Source organism: Drosophila miranda, chromosome 4 (genome assembly GCF_003369915.1).
Source record: "Drosophila miranda strain MSH22 chromosome 4, D.miranda_PacBio2.1, whole genome shotgun sequence".
NCBI classification, from domain to species: domain Eukaryota; kingdom Metazoa; phylum Arthropoda; class Insecta; order Diptera; family Drosophilidae; genus Drosophila; species Drosophila miranda.
Window position 1 is genome coordinate 18,073,563 of NC_046677.1, and position 17,096 is coordinate 18,090,658.

Here is a 17,096-nt window from a genome sequence, read left to right on the forward strand (position 1 = left end):
CATAAACCGTATTTACGAGTAGGCAAGTCTCGTTGGAGACCTTCATGGCAATGGATCACCCTGCGTAGATACACCTTGCCCCGCACTGAGACGCGCTCAATGTGCGAACTCAATCAGTCTACCTGAAATATACCTGTGTGGCGAACGCGTGTGCGGGGCATGAAATACTGGTCGCACAGAACGGCACAGCACAGCACAGCACAGCGGCAGCGGCAGCGGCAGCAAAAGGAAAACCAGAACCAGAAAAATATACTCGCGAATAAACAAAACTACTTGCTACGTCAGAAGACTGCAAACAAAAGATATGAACGCAACGCAGCCGCGTTGCCGCTGACGTCGCTGCCAAGGTTCGTCTGGGCAGCGCTCTGGCGAATCGGATACTATAGTAGTATTATTTTCAGAGCAGAGCTTTTTCTTAGCGTTTCGTTTCGTTTCGCGATTCTCTGTGCTGATTTGCGTGCGTGTGGAGTCGTGTGCTCGTAGAGCTGACCTTAGGAGCGGAAAACTGCACCTGAATCTCGCCCATCAGCAGTGCCTTGAGATTCCACTTTCCAAGTGAACGTTCGGTCTCGAAACTGGAAAACCTGGCATATGTACACTTCGCCAGTTTGCGTTGAGGCCAGAGCATCAAATTTTTAATTTTAAAAATATCGAAATAAAAAGCGAAATATGGACACAAAGTCCAGGTCAAATTCGGAGACACCCACGACCTCCGGGCAGCGCGCTCAGCAAACCGAAGAGGCTCCAGAGCTGATCACAGAAGGTGTCGGAATTCTGTCCGACGCTTTTGCGCATTTCAAAAATTTCCTCCTCAAGGAGGAATGCAAGGATCATGCCAATTTTAAAGCCAGCACAGAACCCATAGCCACGGACCACTATCGCCGGCTACTGGAGGAATCGCCTGAGGACCCCGGCGTGGCCCCCCAAATAAACCTCAATATAAACAAAATATACCTCAAGCGGCTAGAGGAGATCGACTGCCTTGACCCTAAGAGCGGAGCTTCCACGGTGAGAGGCTACAAAATCCACTCCACAGACTTCCGCCCAACGCCTAACACCAATTTTTCTTGCAGTGCCTCCCACTCCAGCTCCGTCTAATCACTTTTCAAGAGTGGGTGGACTACCTACTTCAGGCAAACGGAGTGATGTTCACCAACTTGTCGACACTTGAAGAGAAGACACTCGGAAAGGTGATTCCCTGGGTAGAGTCGGTCGATGGGGAGAGGCAGCAGACGCTGGGCGAGAACCGAAAGCTGCGCAAGGACCTTTGCGCAATCATAGAATTCATACAGAATGCGTTCCACCGGAATATCTGGGACACGGAACGCCTTTCATTGGAGACCCTGACTGTCCACCAGGTGCTGGGCGTATCCCGCGATCAGAGTTATCCGGAGAGCGAGAGCGTAAAGGTAAGATATAGAGTAGGTCAATTGATTCACTCACTTGGTGGGTACCTCCCCCATAGAGCGATAGCGAATGTGGCAGGTGCTGCCTTCGTGGTTCCTCCAGTCCCCCATTGCTTTCATAAATTTAAGATTTCTATTGTTCTTCCAGATGGCAGAGTGCATGAAATCGCTGGTCAACGAAATGGCCTCCAAGCACGATGAGGTTTGCCATCTGAAGTCCCAGCTCAGTGGCCTCGATGAGGTGGTCCAGACGGCCAGGCAGAAGATCATCATGAAGGACCAATGCATTGCCCAGCTCAATGAGAGGGTAAGTGGAAGGGAAGGTGATCCCACGACGGGGACAGGGACTGGGACTGGGGCTGAGTTTAGGAAACCTATACATGTGTGCGCACACCTACTTATTTTAATCATAGACTCGAACATTTTCTTATCAACCAATCGTCTTAATCGACAACTTTGATCAGCCTGCATTTCGGTTTTAACTCAGTTCGTTTTGTTTGTTTGATACGTATAAAAATTCATGTCACTCCTGAAACAGTACATTACAGCTCAATAAAGGAAACAGTACTACAACTGAAAACAAATTAACACAAGAACAGAAATAAATAGAAAACCAAATGAAATCAATTAATAGCTTGTTGCCATTGGCTTGTAATCAGCTGCAGGATATCACGGATCGACTTGCGTATGTGCTGAGGCCTAAGCCGTTGTCCACGACGGCGGATGAAGAAATGGCGAGGGTCGGGGATCTGGTGGCTTCTTGCTTCCTGAATACGCTCGCTGTGAAAGATGAGCAGGAGTGCAATATTCTGAAGGTACTTGATGAGGAACTCAACGCTCTGCTGGAGATGCATAGTAGGCACGAGGTCCAGTCCACGGAGGCCTGCCGGAATCGTCTTTACAAATTGTTCAAGAACTTTGTAAGGAATCTCCCACAATTTGTAACTCCAATTGCTCCTTCACTCTTTTTTTTCAGAGCCAAGAACTCGTTGACGAAACTACCAAGCTGGAAAATGTTCGAAGCCACCTGAACGCTATCCGAAACAAATCGAACATCCACGGCTCTGAACCCAACAGCACTCCGATCAATGCGGTTTGCTCGGAACCGGGCGGAAAGGCCGTTGAGGCTTTGCGATCTCAGCTGCAGACCCTCAAAAATACCAACAAGGAAATGCAAAGCAACTACCTTCGTCTGCTAAAAGAAAACAGCGGTGGGTATCTTTGATCTCTGATCAATGGCTCTCTCTCCCTAAAGATTGCCTTGTTTCCACATTTCAGATTTACAGTCAAGGCTTGCGTCGGAAAGTATGGTAAACACTAGGAATGCAGAAGTTCTCAAGGGTATAGCCGATAAACTTATCGAGATGGTGAGTTGATTCGGTTCACATCTATATATGGGCATTTCCATGATGTTGTACTAGGCTTTACCTAGATAGCCTTATTTTTGGTGCTGTGGTTGATTTTGGGCAATTTTTCGTTTTCAAAAGACCAAGATTTTAGCAGGTCACAAAACGAGAAGTGCTTTTCACCGCCCAAAATGAAAAAACAACTAGATTCAACCATTTTTCTTGCATTTTTGATGAGATAGCCGAACTCAAAAATCTCAAAGATCATCATTCTTATAGGAGATAATAATAAAGGAATCCGTGACTAAAAGTAAACAAAAAATCCCAGAAAAATGAATAATACCTGATTTTAAATAGGGTTTCACATCAAATATTAATCAAATGATATACATATGTATTTGTTTAATTAGTTAACTTTCAATAGAAAAGTTAGTTTTTATTGAGGTTTTATCAAAAGATTCTCTTGTACATTTCAAATATATAATCTTGATTCCTGTGCTGAATAAAACTGTTTTGAATAAATTCCTTCCTTCTGTTCAGGGCTTTGAAGGCTTCACGTACGAGGAAATATATAATACAGACTCTACGGGAAACCCGTTCTGCGCTGTCATTAATAAATTATACGTGGACAATCAGGAAAACGTCTTTTCGGTGAGTATCAGACAATAGTCATTTATTGTTATTAACATGTCACATCAAATGCAGCAAAGCGACACAAAAACTCCACCCCATACAACAGGGTCCGCCAAAGACAAACCTGCAGCTATAACAAAATCGAAACAATCATCGAGACCCACATCGAAAGTTTCGATGAAGCCAGCAACAAAGTCCAGAAGTTCCAAGTAACTGGGTCCCGTCCTCCTCGTTGACCCATCGAAACAGTTTGCTTAAGCCTAGATAAAAGAGTAGTGGTTAAGTTGCGATAACAGTTTTCGTTACTCGCGTAGTTCAAGTACAATTTTTAAGTGCATTCATCGAGGAAACGAAACGGTTCTTCCCGCCAAAAGGCAAAGGGATTGACTTGTAAAATATACCCATAAGTAAGGTCTTCTTTATCTGATGTATGTACAGTACCTGTACACAATTGTTTCGTCCTATTGGGGGAGTGAGCCCAAAAGTAACTTTTCGAATGGGCCGAAAAAGAGAGAAGCAGGGAGTGCTTATCATGCTGCTCGTATCACTGCAATCCGAGGCCAAAGTACATACATATATGTATATACGATTCCTATGTGGTAAATGACATTCCCGTTCGAGTTCGAGTTACAGCCACAGCCAGAGACCCTGTGTGCATCTAGCACTCCACTCCTCCCTAGCACTCGGTTTCGAGCCTGTATCCAGGCTGGAATGACGAACAATGTACATACAATACTTGCCATTCGAGTCGTCTGATTTATTTACCCATATATTTTGTAAGAGCCAAAAGTAAAAGATTTCATTTCACGGCCCCCCGCGTTGCTGTCTACATGCGACAAATACAAATCGCTCGCGAATGTGTTTATTGAGGAAACTCCACTATATGTAAGTTCATCTGGAATTGCCCTCGCCCCCCTCCCCCTTCCTGTTCCTTTTACTTCGTCTTTTCCGTCCCCAACTGGGGAATCGGAAATAGGTTTCGTGTTATTTATTTACCCACAATCGACACGCGAGGCAGGAGAACAGTGATATGCATATCGATGAGTGGAGGGAAGACTAGGGTCTAGAGATGCTCGTGAAGCCCGTGAGCACGAGCCTCACGGCACCACACTGAATCCGTACGAAACATTTGTTCCATTTTAGAGATAAGACCTGAAAGATTTCTAAGCAATGACTAAAACACGAAAGTCTATCCTCCGCATCCCCACTATGGATCATCCATAAAGGGCTTCCGAGCTCCCGATGACTCCTTCCTGTAAGTCCCTCTTCACGTGATCATCTCTATCATAGTCAGCCAGGGCAAAATAAGCACTGCTCCGGAAACAGTCGAGGAGTCGTCGGCACTTGGAAGCGTAGTCCACATCAGAATCCCGTCATCCGTCGTCGGTTGCTGTTTATTCGGATTCGGGTGGAACAAAGCCACGGAAGGCACAGGACTCTGGCCCAATACGAAGCCTGTGAACATCATACACCCGCGCCGCTAGACTAACACGTAAAACAGACAATTTACGAGCCTTAATTAGTCACTCTCGCCGTCGCCCTCACTCTCGCTGTGCCCCACCCACCCACAAAAAGTATTGAAGTTTCCCGGTGGCAATGCGCGCGAAAATGGAAGACGCGAAGTGTTTCGGCCTGGTCTGGTGGCGGGGAGAGCGTGCAATTAGCCAAAGAGTTTGACAGCCGCTCGGTGATACGTCGGAAAAAGTTGGCCCAAACTGTAAATTGTTTTTGAGTGGCGGCAAGCACGGACAGGGGGTGGCAAAAACTGTAAATGTGCAAGCTGAGGCAGCGAAAGGTGCTGGCAAACTAGTTTCAAAACTACTTGCATATTTAGCGGATTTCCCTTCACTTGTAGGACAACTTTTGATGGGTACAGATACAGAGGGAACTGCAACCCTCTGACATGAAGTCTCCAACAAATCATAACAATTCATTGCCGCCAAGCCAAGCCAAGCCAAGACAATCCTAGCCGGGCCAAGTCATTCGTCTTAATCGATTTTAACATACCTATAGCCCATCATTCAGCATTCAGCAGGATCGCTCGCAACGGTTCCTGGTTACTGGCTGCTCCCTCGCCTCCTACTCCACTATAATATGCCTTTAAAAGTGTTTTAAGTACGCGTAGCCACGCTTCCCCTGCGCCAATCCAATCCAAGCAGACGGACTGACTTACTGAAGTCTCAGTTCACTCGTACGCGAGTATGTAATTCCGTGGCAGCCCCGGCTGCCCTGGCACCCGTGGCAGCTTTATTTTCAAATCGTGTCAAACAGTAGGGCCAGGCCAGGCCAGGGGAGGACAGGTGCGGAATAAGTATAATAATGTCTATAAAACTACAGACAACCTTCGAGGGGGACTCCCGACTCCCCACTTCTGACTCCGGCTGCCGAAGTGCCAAAGAAACAGAACTTTGAAACCCGATACCCTGCCACCTACGGCGCTACGGCACTACGGAGCTCTAGAGTATGAGTGGGTCGAGGGAGGAGGGCAGAGTCAATCAATTCGATTTGGTTTTATTTTCGTGACAAAGTTTTAATAGCAATATTATTGAAATGAAATGAAATGAAACGGTAATGAAGCCGAAATTCGTCTCGGTGACGAGTATGTACGAGTATTTTTGGGTCTGTGCAATATGAAACTGACACGACACGAAAGGTGCACCACTCACTCGACGCCAGAAACAATTTAAAGTCAACAGCAACAAGAAACCCTGCCAGAGCTTAGAGCACTCTAGCAACCCGTAGACATCGTTGTCTGAGAGCTCGGACAGTAGATGTTCCGTATTCCGTCTCCGGGCATAGGATAATTAGTTACAGATTTGTGAGATTTGTATTTTGAGCATTGCCATGGTAAGCCCTAGGACGTTGGCTCCTGTCCCAGTTTCCATTTCCACCTGTTATGTACTCTAGACCGACGAGGCGGCGGACTGTCCTCATCGACAGGAGCTTGAGCACACCCTACTCCACTGCCAAACCCAATCGGAGATCTTGCAGGCCACGCGGGACAACTACCTGAGCATTATCGATGAGTTCAAGCGGGACCTTGAGGAGCTGACCGAGCAAGTGGAGCAGCAGCAGCACCCCGAATTAGAGCAGTGCTCGGAATCGGACTTGGAGCTCGAGGAACCACCCCGGATCAACATCAACAGCGCACTAGAGATACAAGTTGGCCTCAAACACACACAGACACAATAGCCCCAGACTCATTGACTGCATGGTTAACCCCCTTCACTTTCTTTAATCTCTGCGCCAATCCCGTTCCATCACAGAACCAGCATTTGACCGAGGTGATAAGTAGGCTGCAGGAAACGCTAAGACATCGCGATGGGGAAGTGTCCCAGCTGCAGAAAATGATCCAAAGCTACTCCGATTTCAGCAGGAACCAGAGACTCAACGATGAGATCGACGGCCTCAAGGAGGCATTAAGTTAGTTTCGATGAAGTGGAAATGAGTAGTAGGCGTAGAGATAATTAATCCCTTTTGCCGCAGGTGCAAAGAATCAAAAGATTCGTCAGATGACGTCCTTGCTGAAGAACAATGAAGATCAGTGCGAAAATCTCAAGACGACCTACGAGGATCAGTGCAAGGAGCTGAAGAAGTCCAAAAAGCGCCAGCAGACCCTAGAGGAATCTGCCTGTAAGGTGGAAAGCGAGCTAAAATCGGTGATAATAGAGGTAGGAGACCGATTCTTAAACTCCATCGGAAATATCCCCACTAACAATTCCTACCTTTCCCAGCGCGATCTGTTGCGGGAAGAGGTCCAGGCTCTAAGAGAGAAGGATGCCAAAGCCACCGGACGCGAGCGGGCGTTCTGCGACCAGCTGAAGATCAGCGAAAAGGAGCTGAAAAATTCGCGGCGGGTTATCCAAAGCCTGCAGGATCAAGAGAAAGAATGGAAGCAACAACACCGAGAGACCGTCAAGCAGTTGGATGCAGCCAATGCCACCATGGAGCAGAAGCTTCGGGAATACGAGTGCGAACAGAAGCAGATACGGGGCAAGCTAAAGTAGGTATGCCGTATGAATGGATGTACATCAATCTAAAAGCAGATTCCGTGTGGAATGACAGGCAGCGGGTGGAAGTAAACCAGCAGCAGGAGGAGATAATCAGTTCGTTTAGGGAGTGGAGGGATGCACAGATTAGGGTGGACGAGGCAAAGCGGCAGTGCGAGAAGCATGCAGAGGAGCGCATCAGAGTGCTCATAGAGGAGAACCGGACGATGGCCCTTGAGTACAGGTCCCTGCACCGGGACTATTCCCTACTTGAAGCCGAGATACAACGCGTAAAGCAAGCCGTCCACCCAACCACATCCCCATCGACGCAGCCGGACTGTGCCCGGGTCCCCCCGCATATCGACGACGAAGTGAGTGATAAGTGTTGGCTCAATTCAGCCGTAATACCCTGACACTGACCTACCTGTCACTAATTATTTTCTTCACATTGAACAATACAGCAAATGACCAACCGTATGCGCATCCTGGCCAATATATCACAGCGCCTTTCCATCCACTCTCAAATGCTCAATGACCATTCAGTGCGCCAAGAACATCCTCGTTTGCGAAGTGCTAGCCAGAAGGAACAGGAGCAGGCGGCAGCGCTGTCGAGTCGAGAAAATTCATCCCCGTCAAGGAACTCATAGTCCTCGGATAGCCCATTGTTCGAAGAGCAGTCCATTTAAATTTCATTAACTAAAACCCAATTACCATTCGGCCAACACATTTACAATAAATTTAAGTGTAATCGAAATTAAATAAACTGAGTGCTGGTGTAGAACTATTTTCCCTACCCGCTACCGATAAAGGCTGCTTACTGACGCGCCTCCTCCTGCATCAGCTTCTCCCGCTCGCCTATCGCCAACAGAGACATCTTTATCTGGGTCCGCTTCTTGATGCTCTCATCGCGCAGGACATCCGCCTCCTTGGTGAGTATCTTGATCCGCACATCGCTGAAGCGCTCCGCCTCCGCCATGCTCATTTCCAGGAACACGTCCTTGCCCACGTTAACCAGGATCTTGTCCATTTGCGACACGCGCGCTTGCATGAACACGTTGCTGCCGATGTTCACTTGGGTCTTGTAACCTTCCGGCAGGTGAGCGTCAAATGTCTGCAGGGTGTTCTTCAGCTGGACATACTCCATGATCTCCTGGTTATATTGCCCGATCCAGTTCTCCAGTTCCCTGAGGTCGCGTTTTAGGACTTCGTTGATGAATTCTTCGATCTGCGTAATGCGCGCTTGATGAGTGTCGGGCTGGGGGCCACTGAAAACGTGATATTTTTATTCTCCTCTTGTGGCGTGTGCTGACATGCTTACCCTTGGATGCGCTCGTAGGCGACACCTGTAGATTTTTCATACATTTTCGCAGATTTTTGTTTGTTTTTGTTTGAAATAGTGATGTACAAAACATCGATGCATCGAGCATCGATGTTTTTTGCCGATGTTTACCGATGTTTTAATGTACCGATGTAATAAAAGCTGAGCGCAGTGTGACCCTCAGAAATATACCAAAATATACCGTGTCATTTTCAAAATATACTGACTATTATACATATTCTTCCTTGTTGATTTTAAGTGGAAATGATTATCACCATATGTTGATCCAAGTAAAGTGATTAAAGTACATAAATTAAAGGAGGGAATGGGACTCATTGTTGCTACCGATTCATAAACTATTCAAAGAGAGCGAAAAAAAGAGAAAACCGATTTGAAGAGAGCAAAAAGAGCCAGTTACCGTTTCGAAGAACGCAGTTCGGCCATCGATACTATCGATTGGACGCGAGTGGTGCGCGCCAAATAGAAATTGTTTGAAAATGAATGAGCGAAAAGGATTTAAAATATACCATTGTATACCGTCTCAATTGTGTCCTATATTTCTGTGCTTATTGATTTCGATGCAAATAATAACATACAATTTCCTAGTAAGAAGAAAGGAATACCATTAGCTCTTCCGGTACTATCGGTATTTCTGTCTAAAATTTGTAAAACCATCCATTGGGCCAACAGCTAATCGCCCTCCGCTTTCCAGCACCGCTACTTTTTGGCGGGAAGCCAAATTCAAGTTTGCACGTTAATATAAAATGTAATTGGTGGCTCTGATTAATTCCAGCCGGAGCAGCCTGTGCATGCAATGATAAACAAAAAATTTCCCATCATTTTTCGAGTGCTTTGTCTTCGACGCAGGAAAAAATCAAAACTGAATCGAAATTGAAAGCGAGTGCAGACACCACTTTCATTAGCATTTTTAATGCTGCGTTGTTAACCTTTGCATTTGAACCCTGTCGAAATGTTTCCTGGTCTGGTTGTGTCATCTGTCAGTTCAGCTGTCAGGTCGATTTATAGGCCATTTTAATTTATTTTAGCCAGGCGTCAACAACTCTGTAAGTTTTGTTCCGTAATTTTCCATATTTTTCCTGTGAATGCTTCACGGCTCTCCCGCACAGTGTTCGCCATGAGTTTATCTTTGATGCGGAATCTTCTGCCACCGAAAAAGATGTGGACCGTTGCCGGGACTATGATGCAAGTGCGTCACCATGCCCCCATTGCTGGTCCACCGCGATTTCCAATGTCGCCCGGACAGAAGCTGGTCATGGGCGGCGGTTCAATACTGGTCATGATGATCATCCCCTTCTGGGCACTCTTCCAAGTTCCCCGTTGGTCTAAGCTGCACAACGGTATCGAGGAAGAGGTCGAGGAAGAGGCACAGGAGCAGGAGGAGGCCGCTCCGCCCAAGGAGCCGCCCCCACCAAAGGACGAAAAGAACGAAAAGAAGCACTAAGTACTCAAAGATGAAGACACTTCGGACACGGCGTAATGTCCATCCACACGTTGTATACTTTTAAACGGTGACTTCTTAGGGACTCTTTTACTGGGACCAACGCACACTTCCACCCACTACCATTCCACACTCCACTGAAATCTTGTAACACCCACACAGTGCACCCGAAACTACATAAATAATTACAAATTTACAATGTACAGATACAAAATAATGCCAACGCTCAGCAACAGCGTGTGAATTAAAGCGATGTTATTGCAGCCCAAAAGAAACTACACAGATCTTCACTTTTTGATGACCCAACGGAATCGTTACAGATGTATGCACGGGATCGGAAGTTATTCTTCTACCAGTACTCCACTATGACAAGAGCACCCCGCAAAGCGAAAGGTTCTATAAGAAACTATATAATTGGCGGTGTTTTTTATGCCATTGGAGGAAGAGGTAGGACTCTAGGAAAGAGACAATAGGTGTACCAAGTTGATCTGCAAAACGACGTTTATTCAGACTTCAGTACTTCAGAAGGATGGTGTTTTCCTTGAAGCATGCATGTGCATATGTATATGTATTAGGAATTATGATTATGAAAATAGCCGAGGAGCTTTCCGTTTTTCTGACTGGCTTTCACTTTCTCAGAAGTAGATGCGATGCTACTTAATTTTCCAAAATTGGACCGCCTGGACAAGGAGATATGTAGACTTATCCTATAACGAGAGGTTATCTACCAAAAATACGTCATAAATTATACGCTTTATGGGGAGTATTTATCAAATTACCAAAAACTGCTATTGATTTAATTTGAAATCTTCAGGGATCCGCGCCGGGGCCTCTATGATATTTGTATTCTCCTCTTGTGGCGTGTGCTGACATGCTTACCCTTGGATGCGCTCGTAGGCGACACCTGTAGATTTTTCATACATTTTCGCAGATTTTTGTTTGTTTTTGTTTGAAATAGTGATGTACAAAACATCGATGCATCGAGCATGCATCGAGCTTCGATGTTTTTTTGCCGATGTTTACCGATTTTTTATTTATTACAGCTGAGCGCAGTGTGACCCTCAGAAATATACCAAAATATACCGTGTCATTTTCAAAATATACTGACTATTATACATATTCTTCCTTGTTCATTTTAAGTGGAAATGCAGAATCATCACCATATGTTGATCCAAGTAAAGTGATTAAAGTACATAAATTAAAGGAGGGAATGGGACTCATTGTTGCTACCGATTCATAAACTATTCAAAGAGAGCGAAAAAAAGAAAAAACCGATTTGAAGAGAGCAAAAAGAGCCAGTTACCGTTTCGAAGAACGCAGTTCGGCCATCGATACTATCGATTGGACGCGAGTGGTGCGCGCCAAATAGAAATTGTTTGAAAATGAATGAGCGAAAAGGATTTAAAATATACCATTGTATACCGTCTCAATTGTGTCCTATATTTCTGTGCTTATTGATTTCGATGCAAATAATAACATACAATTTCCTAGTAAGAAGAAAGGAATACCATTAGCTCTTCCGGTACTATCGGTGTTTCTGTCTAAAATTTGTAAAACCATCCATTGGGCCAACAGCTGATCGCCCTCCGCTTTCCAGCACCGCTACTTTTTGGCGGGAAGCCAAATTCAAGTTTGCACGTTAATATAAAATGTAATTGGTGGCTCTGATTAATTCCAGCCCGAGCAGCCTGTGCATGCAATGATAAACAAAAAATTTCCCATCATTTTTCGAGTGCTTTGTCTTCGACGCAGGCAAAAATCAAAACTGAATCGAAATTGAAAGCGAGTGCAGACACCACTTTCATTAGCATTTTTAATGCTGCGTTGTTAACCTTTGCATTTGAACCCTGTCGAAATGTTTCCTGGTCTGGTTGTGTCATCTGTCAGTTCAGCTGTCAGGTCGATTTATAGGCCATTTTAATTTATTTTAGCCAGGCGTCAACAACTGTGTAAGTTTTGTTCCGTAATTTTCCATATTTTTCCTGTGAATGCTTCACGGCTCTCCCGCACAGTGTTCGCCATGAGTTTATCTTTGATGCGGAATCTTCTGCCACCGAAAAAGATGTGGACCGTTGCCGGGACTATGATGCAAGTGCGTCACCATGCCCCCATTGCTGGTCCACCGCGATTTCCAATGTCGCCCGGACAGAAGCTGGTCATGGGCGGCGGTTCAATACTGGTCATGATGATCATCCCCTTCTGGGCACTCTTCCAAGTTCCCCGTTGGTCTAAGCTGCACAACGGTATCGAGGAAGAGGCACAGGAGCAGGAGGAGGCCGCTCCGCCCAAGAAGGAGCCGCCCCCACCAAAGGACGAAAAGAACGAACAGAAGCACTAAGTACTCAAAGATGAAGACACTTCGGACACGGCGTAATGTCCATCCACACGTTGTATACTTTTAAACGGTGACTTCTTAGGGACTCTTTTACTGGGACCAACGCACACTTCCACCCACTACCATTCCACACTCCCTGAAATCTTGTAACACCCACACAGTGCACCCGAAACTACATAAATAATTACAAATTTACAATGTACAGATACAAAATAATGCCAACGCTCAGCAACAGCGTGTGAATTAAAGCGATGTTATTGCAGCCCAAAAGAAACTACACAGATCTTCACTTTTTGATGACCCAACGGAATCGTTACAGATGTATGCACGGGATCGGAAGTTATTCTTCTACCAGTACTCCACTATGACAAGAGCACCCCGCAAAGCGAAAGGTTCTATAAGAAACTATATAATTGGCGGTGTTTTTTATGCCATTGGAGGAAGAGGTAGGACTCTAGGAAAGAGACAATAGGTGTACCAAGTTGATTTGCAAAACGACGTTTATTCAGACTTCAGTACTTCAGAAGGATGGTGTTTTCCTTGAAGCATGCATGTGCATATGTATGTAGACTTATCCTATAACGAGAGGTTATCTACCAAAAATACGTCATAAATTATACGCTTTATGGGGAGTATTTATCAAATTACCAAAAACTGCTATTGATTTAATTTGAAATCTTCAGGGATCCGCGCCGGGGCCTCTATGATATTTGTATTCTCCTCTTGTGGCGTGTGCTGACATGCTTACCCTTGGATGCGCTCGTAGGCGACACCTGTAGATTTTTCATACATTTTTGCAGATTTTTGTTTGTTTTTGTTTGAAATAGTGATGTACAAAACATCGATGCATCGAGCATGCATCGAGCTTCGATGTTTTTTTGCCGATGTTTACCGATTTTTTATTTATTACAGCTGAGCGCAGTGTGACCCTCAGAAATATACCAAAATATACCGTGTCATTTTCAAAATATACTGACTATTATACATATTCTTCCTTGTTCATTTTAAGTGGAAATGCAGAATCATCACCATATGTTGATCCAAGTAAAGTGATTAAAGTACATAAATTAAAGGAGGGAATGGGACTCATTGTTGCTACCGATTCATAAACTATTCAAAGAGAGCGAAAAAAAGAAAAAACCGATTTGAAGAGAGCAAAAAGAGCCAGTTACCGTTTCGAAGAACGCAGTTCGGCCATCGATACTATCGATTGGACGCGAGTGGTGCGCGCCAAATAGAAATTGTTTGAAAATGAATGAGCGAAAAGGATTTAAAATATACCATTGTATACCGTCTCAATTGTGTCCTATATTTCTGTGCTTATTGATTTCGATGCAAATAATAACATACAATTTCCTAGTAAGAAGAAAGGAATACCATTAGCTCTTCCGGTACTATCGGTGTTTCTGTCTAAAATTTGTAAAACCATCCATTGGGCCAACAGCTGATCGCCCTCCGCTTTCCAGCACCGCTACTTTTTGGCGGGAAGCCAAATTCAAGTTTGCACGTTAATATAAAATGTAATTGGTGGCTCTGATTAATTCCAGCCCGAGCAGCCTGTGCATGCAATGATAAACAAAAAATGTCCCATAATTTTTCGAGTGCTTTGTCTTCGACGCAGGCAAAAATCAAAACTGAATCGAAATTGAAAGCGAGTGCAGACACCACTTTCATTAGCATTTTTAATGCTGCGTTGTTAACCTTTGCATTTGAACCCTGTCGAAATGTTTCCTGGTCTGGTTGTGTCATCTGTCAGTTCAGCTGTCAGGTCGATTTATAGGCCATTTTAATTTATTTTAGCCAGGCGTCAACAACTGTGTAAGTTTTGTTCCGTAATTTTCCATATTTTTCCTGTGAATGCTTCACGGCTCTCCCGCACAGTGTTCGCCATGAGTTTATCTTTGATGCGGAATCTTCTGCCACCGAAAAAGATGTGGACCGTTGCCGGGACTATGATGCAAGTGCGTCACCATGCCCCCATTGCTGGTCCACCGCGATTTCCAATGTCGCCCGGACAGAAGCTGGTCATGGGCGGCGGTTCAATACTGGTCATGATGATCATCCCCTTCTGGGCACTCTTCCAAGTTCCCCGTTGGTCTAAGCTGCACAACGGTATCGAGGAAGAGGTCGAGGAAGAGGCACAGGAGCAGGAGGAGGCCGCTCCGCCCAAGGAGCCGCCCCCACCAAAGGACGAAAAGAACGAAAAGAAGCACTAAGTACTCAAAGATGAAGACACTTCGGACACGGCGTAATGTCCATCCACACGTTGTATACTTTTAAACGGTGACTTCTTAGGGACTCTTTTACTGGGACCAACGCAACCCACTACCATTCCACACTCCACTGAAATCTTGTAACACCCACACAGTGCACCCGAAACTACATAAATAATTAGAAATTTACAATGTACAGATACAAAATAATGCCAACGCTCAGCAACAGCGTGTGAATTAAAGCGATGTTATTGCAGCCCAAAAGAAACTACACAGATCTTCACTTTTTGATGACCCAACGGAATCGTTACAGATGTATGCACGGGATCGGAAGTTATTCTTCTACCAGTACTCCACTATGACAAGAGCACCCCGCAAAGCGAAAGGTTCTATAAGAAACTATATAATTGGCGGTGTTTTTTATGCCATTGGAGGAAGAGGTAGGACTCTAGGAAAGAGACAATAGGTGTACCAAGTTGATCTGCAAAACGACGTTTATTCAGACTTCAGTACTTCAGAAGGATGGTGTTTTCCTTGAAGCATGCATGTGCATATGTATATGTATTAGGAATTATGATTATGAAAATAGCCGAGGAGCTTTCCGTTTTTCTGACTGGCTTTCACTTTCTCAGAAGTAGATGCGATGCTACTTAATTTTCCAAAATTGGACCGCCTGGACAAGGAGATATGTAGACTTATCCTATAACGAGAGGTTATCTACCAAAAATAAGTCATAAATTATACGCTTTATGGGGAGTATTTATCAAATTACCAAAAACTGCTATTGATTTAATTTGAAATCTTCAGGGATCCGCGCCGGGGCCTCTAACCAATTAAGGATCTTCCCCATCGACGACAATAAACCAACTAGTAATCCATTGTCCGCATCCAATTAGCCTCTGCAAACACTTCAGCCAAGCTGCAGGCTCCTTGGAAAATGCTCTGTTCGGCCCCTGCCTGCCACGAGTCTATTTTCCACGGCTGCTGCCACAAATCAAAAACTTAAAAAAAAAAAACCAACAAAACTAAACGAAACAAAACGAAATCCCCCCAAAGCAAGCCAGAAAACCCAAAAAGCAAAGTGCCAACTTTCATTAAAAGTATTTCTGCGCTCATTGCCAATGCAAGACATTGCATTCAATTGTGGATTTTGCTGTGTTGGGTTTGTTAGTCCCAGCCACAGCCACAGCCACAACCACAGCTCAGACTTAGCCTTAGCCTTAGCCTGGGACTTTGACCAAGCCACCATCTACCATCCACCATCCCCAGCATCCACCATTCAGTATCCAGCGGCCAGCAGCCTCCCGTGGTCTGGGCCTTGTCGGATCCGATCCTCATGATCTACAACATAGCGTGACCTTCTTCGCCTTCCAGGCCCATGGAGGATAGGATGGAGAGACTTGCGGCAAGGCAAGGAAAAAAGGAAAACAACGAAAGACAAAAAAAGAGTCGCACACAGAGTTTGAAAAAGTAAAAATCGTCGAAGGAAAGTGAATTTCTTTTTAAGCAAATCAACTGGCCACGCCCCCCCGTGTCCCCCGTGTCCCCCGTGTCCCCGACTCCCATGCGCCTCCTCCTCGAGCTAGACTTGGAGATTCACAGATTTTTTGGTGAAATTTCATGTGCCATTAAACTGGTTCTGTCAGGCAGTGGACTGTCGATCGGGTTTGGGTTTGGGTTCGGCGACTTCGACTCCAGCACTCCTTGCAGCCAGTCGGATCGGATCCCATCGAGAGTGGGTCGACGACTATGTGGCGCCCTTTAACTGAATTCTGGAATGTTTTGACCACAGATGAAAGTCTTAATAATATTTTTTCAACATGATCGCATCGAATGGGATCCATCATTCAAAGAAAGGGCACTATTTATTAGTTCAATGGGAGGCGGGTGTTTCTGCTTGGAAGGACCCAACATACCCGGATGGCAATGCAACCTCACAGGGTAGGCTCACCATCTGAATCTGAATCTGACTCTGAATCGTGTGAATGAGGCATGCTCCCAGCTGGCACCGGCACCGGCACCCTGTCCCCCCCCAAATCACCTATAAAGATGCTTCATTTTCATTTTTATGGCCCGCCATTGAAGTCTCATTTCTTTCTGGAAAGGAAGCTGCCTTCCTGCGGTGTCTTCGGCTCGTGGGCGTTGCACTGCTCTGATCTGCACTTGTTGCACTTGCCACACGTTGCGTTGCGTCAGTTTAGTGTGTCAGAAGCCGCAAGAAGAAAGTTGCCCGGGCTTCCATTGATCCGGTTTATAGTCGGTTGGTCGACAGGTTCGTTGTTCCTGCGGAGGGGCGCGGATCAGCTCGGGGCCACATTTTACTTTCTGCTGCCACGAAAAATCGTTGTCCACTTTCGGTCGCAATTAATTATGCGGCGGGAGCTGAAAATGAAAGTG

The 17,096-nt window shown here is 45.4% G+C and overlaps 3 protein-coding genes and 4 long non-coding RNA genes across 15 annotated transcripts; 2 read left to right on the forward strand and 5 right to left on the reverse strand.

Moving 5' to 3' along the window:
* Positions 1-127: 127 nt before the first annotated feature.
* On the forward strand, positions 128-8,155 carry LOC108163380 (cingulin). Of its 5 annotated transcripts, XM_033393132.1 has the most exons (12): positions 134-1,008; positions 1,074-1,409; positions 1,555-1,713; positions 2,066-2,326; positions 2,383-2,617; positions 2,685-2,773; positions 3,293-3,403; positions 6,652-6,808; positions 6,872-7,056; positions 7,120-7,388; positions 7,451-7,745; positions 7,836-8,155. In XM_033393132.1, the coding sequence occupies exons 1-12, from the start codon at positions 670-672 to the stop codon at positions 8,019-8,021; spliced, it is 2,622 nt and encodes an 873-aa protein (XP_033249023.1). In that variant the 5' UTR covers positions 134-669; the 3' UTR covers positions 8,022-8,155. The 5 variants fall into 5 exon arrangements, with proteins under 5 accessions (XP_033249025.1, XP_033249024.1, XP_017154121.2 ...); XM_033393133.1 differs by lacking the exon at positions 7,836-8,155 and having other exon boundaries at positions 132-1,008; positions 7,432-7,543; XM_017298632.2 differs by lacking the exon at positions 2,066-2,326 and having other exon boundaries at positions 133-1,008.
* On the reverse strand, positions 3,398-4,227 carry LOC117188772. The gene is made up of 2 exons (XR_004472835.1): positions 4,151-4,227; positions 3,398-4,091 (listed from the first exon to the last, which is right to left on the reverse strand). It is a non-coding gene; the product is annotated as an uncharacterized LOC117188772 (long non-coding RNA).
* On the reverse strand, positions 8,097-8,802 carry LOC108163381 (protein UXT). Its single transcript, XM_017298635.2, has 2 exons — positions 8,693-8,802; positions 8,097-8,639 (listed from the first exon to the last, which is right to left on the reverse strand). Exons 1-2 carry the CDS (start codon positions 8,734-8,736, stop codon positions 8,189-8,191), a joined length of 495 nt encoding a protein of 164 aa, XP_017154124.1. The 5' UTR covers positions 8,737-8,802; the 3' UTR covers positions 8,097-8,188.
* A 707-nt stretch (positions 8,803-9,509) lies between these two features.
* On the forward strand, positions 9,510-14,967 carry LOC108164060. Of its 5 annotated transcripts, none has more exons than XM_033393335.1 (3): positions 9,510-9,756; positions 9,820-10,064; positions 12,409-12,760. In XM_033393335.1, the coding sequence occupies exons 2-3, from the start codon at positions 9,828-9,830 to the stop codon at positions 12,487-12,489; spliced, it is 318 nt and encodes a 105-aa protein (XP_033249226.1). In that variant the 5' UTR covers positions 9,510-9,756; positions 9,820-9,827; the 3' UTR covers positions 12,490-12,760. The 5 variants fall into 5 exon arrangements, with proteins under 5 accessions (XP_033249226.1, XP_033249223.1, XP_033249222.1 ...); XM_033393331.1 differs by lacking the exons at positions 9,510-9,756; positions 9,820-10,064; positions 12,409-12,760 and adding exons at positions 11,772-12,100; positions 12,164-12,408; positions 14,613-14,967; XM_033393332.1 differs by lacking the exon at positions 12,409-12,760 and having other exon boundaries at positions 9,516-9,756; positions 9,820-10,426.
* LOC108164061 lies at positions 10,353-11,124 on the reverse strand. The gene is made up of 2 exons (XR_001775771.2): positions 10,931-11,124; positions 10,353-10,875 (listed from the first exon to the last, which is right to left on the reverse strand). It is a non-coding gene; the product is annotated as an uncharacterized LOC108164061 (long non-coding RNA).
* Positions 12,969-13,295, reverse strand: LOC117188848. The gene is made up of 2 exons (XR_004472914.1): positions 13,135-13,295; positions 12,969-13,079 (listed from the first exon to the last, which is right to left on the reverse strand). It is a non-coding gene; the product is annotated as an uncharacterized LOC117188848 (long non-coding RNA).
* Positions 14,894-15,695, reverse strand: LOC117188849. Its single transcript, XR_004472915.1, has 2 exons — positions 15,472-15,695; positions 14,894-15,416 (listed from the first exon to the last, which is right to left on the reverse strand). It is a non-coding gene; the product is annotated as an uncharacterized LOC117188849 (long non-coding RNA).
* Between the last annotated feature and the right edge of the window lie 1,401 nt (positions 15,696-17,096).

Excerpts from the sequence above, each read along its gene's own strand:
- LOC108163380 (XM_033393132.1), top strand. The coding sequence starts at position 670 with ATGGACACAAAGTCCAGGTCAAATTCGGAGACACCCACGACCTCCGGG. Across the intron at positions 1,410-1,554 it reads CGGAGAGCGAGAGCGTAAAG|ATGGCAGAGTGCATGAAATC; the intron begins GTAAGATATAGA and ends TTGTTCTTCCAG. Across the intron at positions 7,389-7,450 it reads CAGATACGGGGCAAGCTAAA|GCAGCGGGTGGAAGTAAACC; the intron begins GTAGGTATGCCG and ends GTGGAATGACAG.
- LOC108163381 (XM_017298635.2), bottom strand. The coding sequence starts at position 8,736 with ATGTATGAAAAATCTACAGGTGTCGCCTACGAGCGCATCCAAGG. Across the intron at positions 8,640-8,692 it reads GCCTACGAGCGCATCCAAGG|TGGCCCCCAGCCCGACACTC; the intron begins GTAAGCATGTCA and ends TCACGTTTTCAG.
- LOC108164060 (XM_033393332.1), top strand. The coding sequence starts at position 9,828 with ATGAGTTTATCTTTGATGCGGAATCTTCTGCCACCGAAAAAGATGTGG.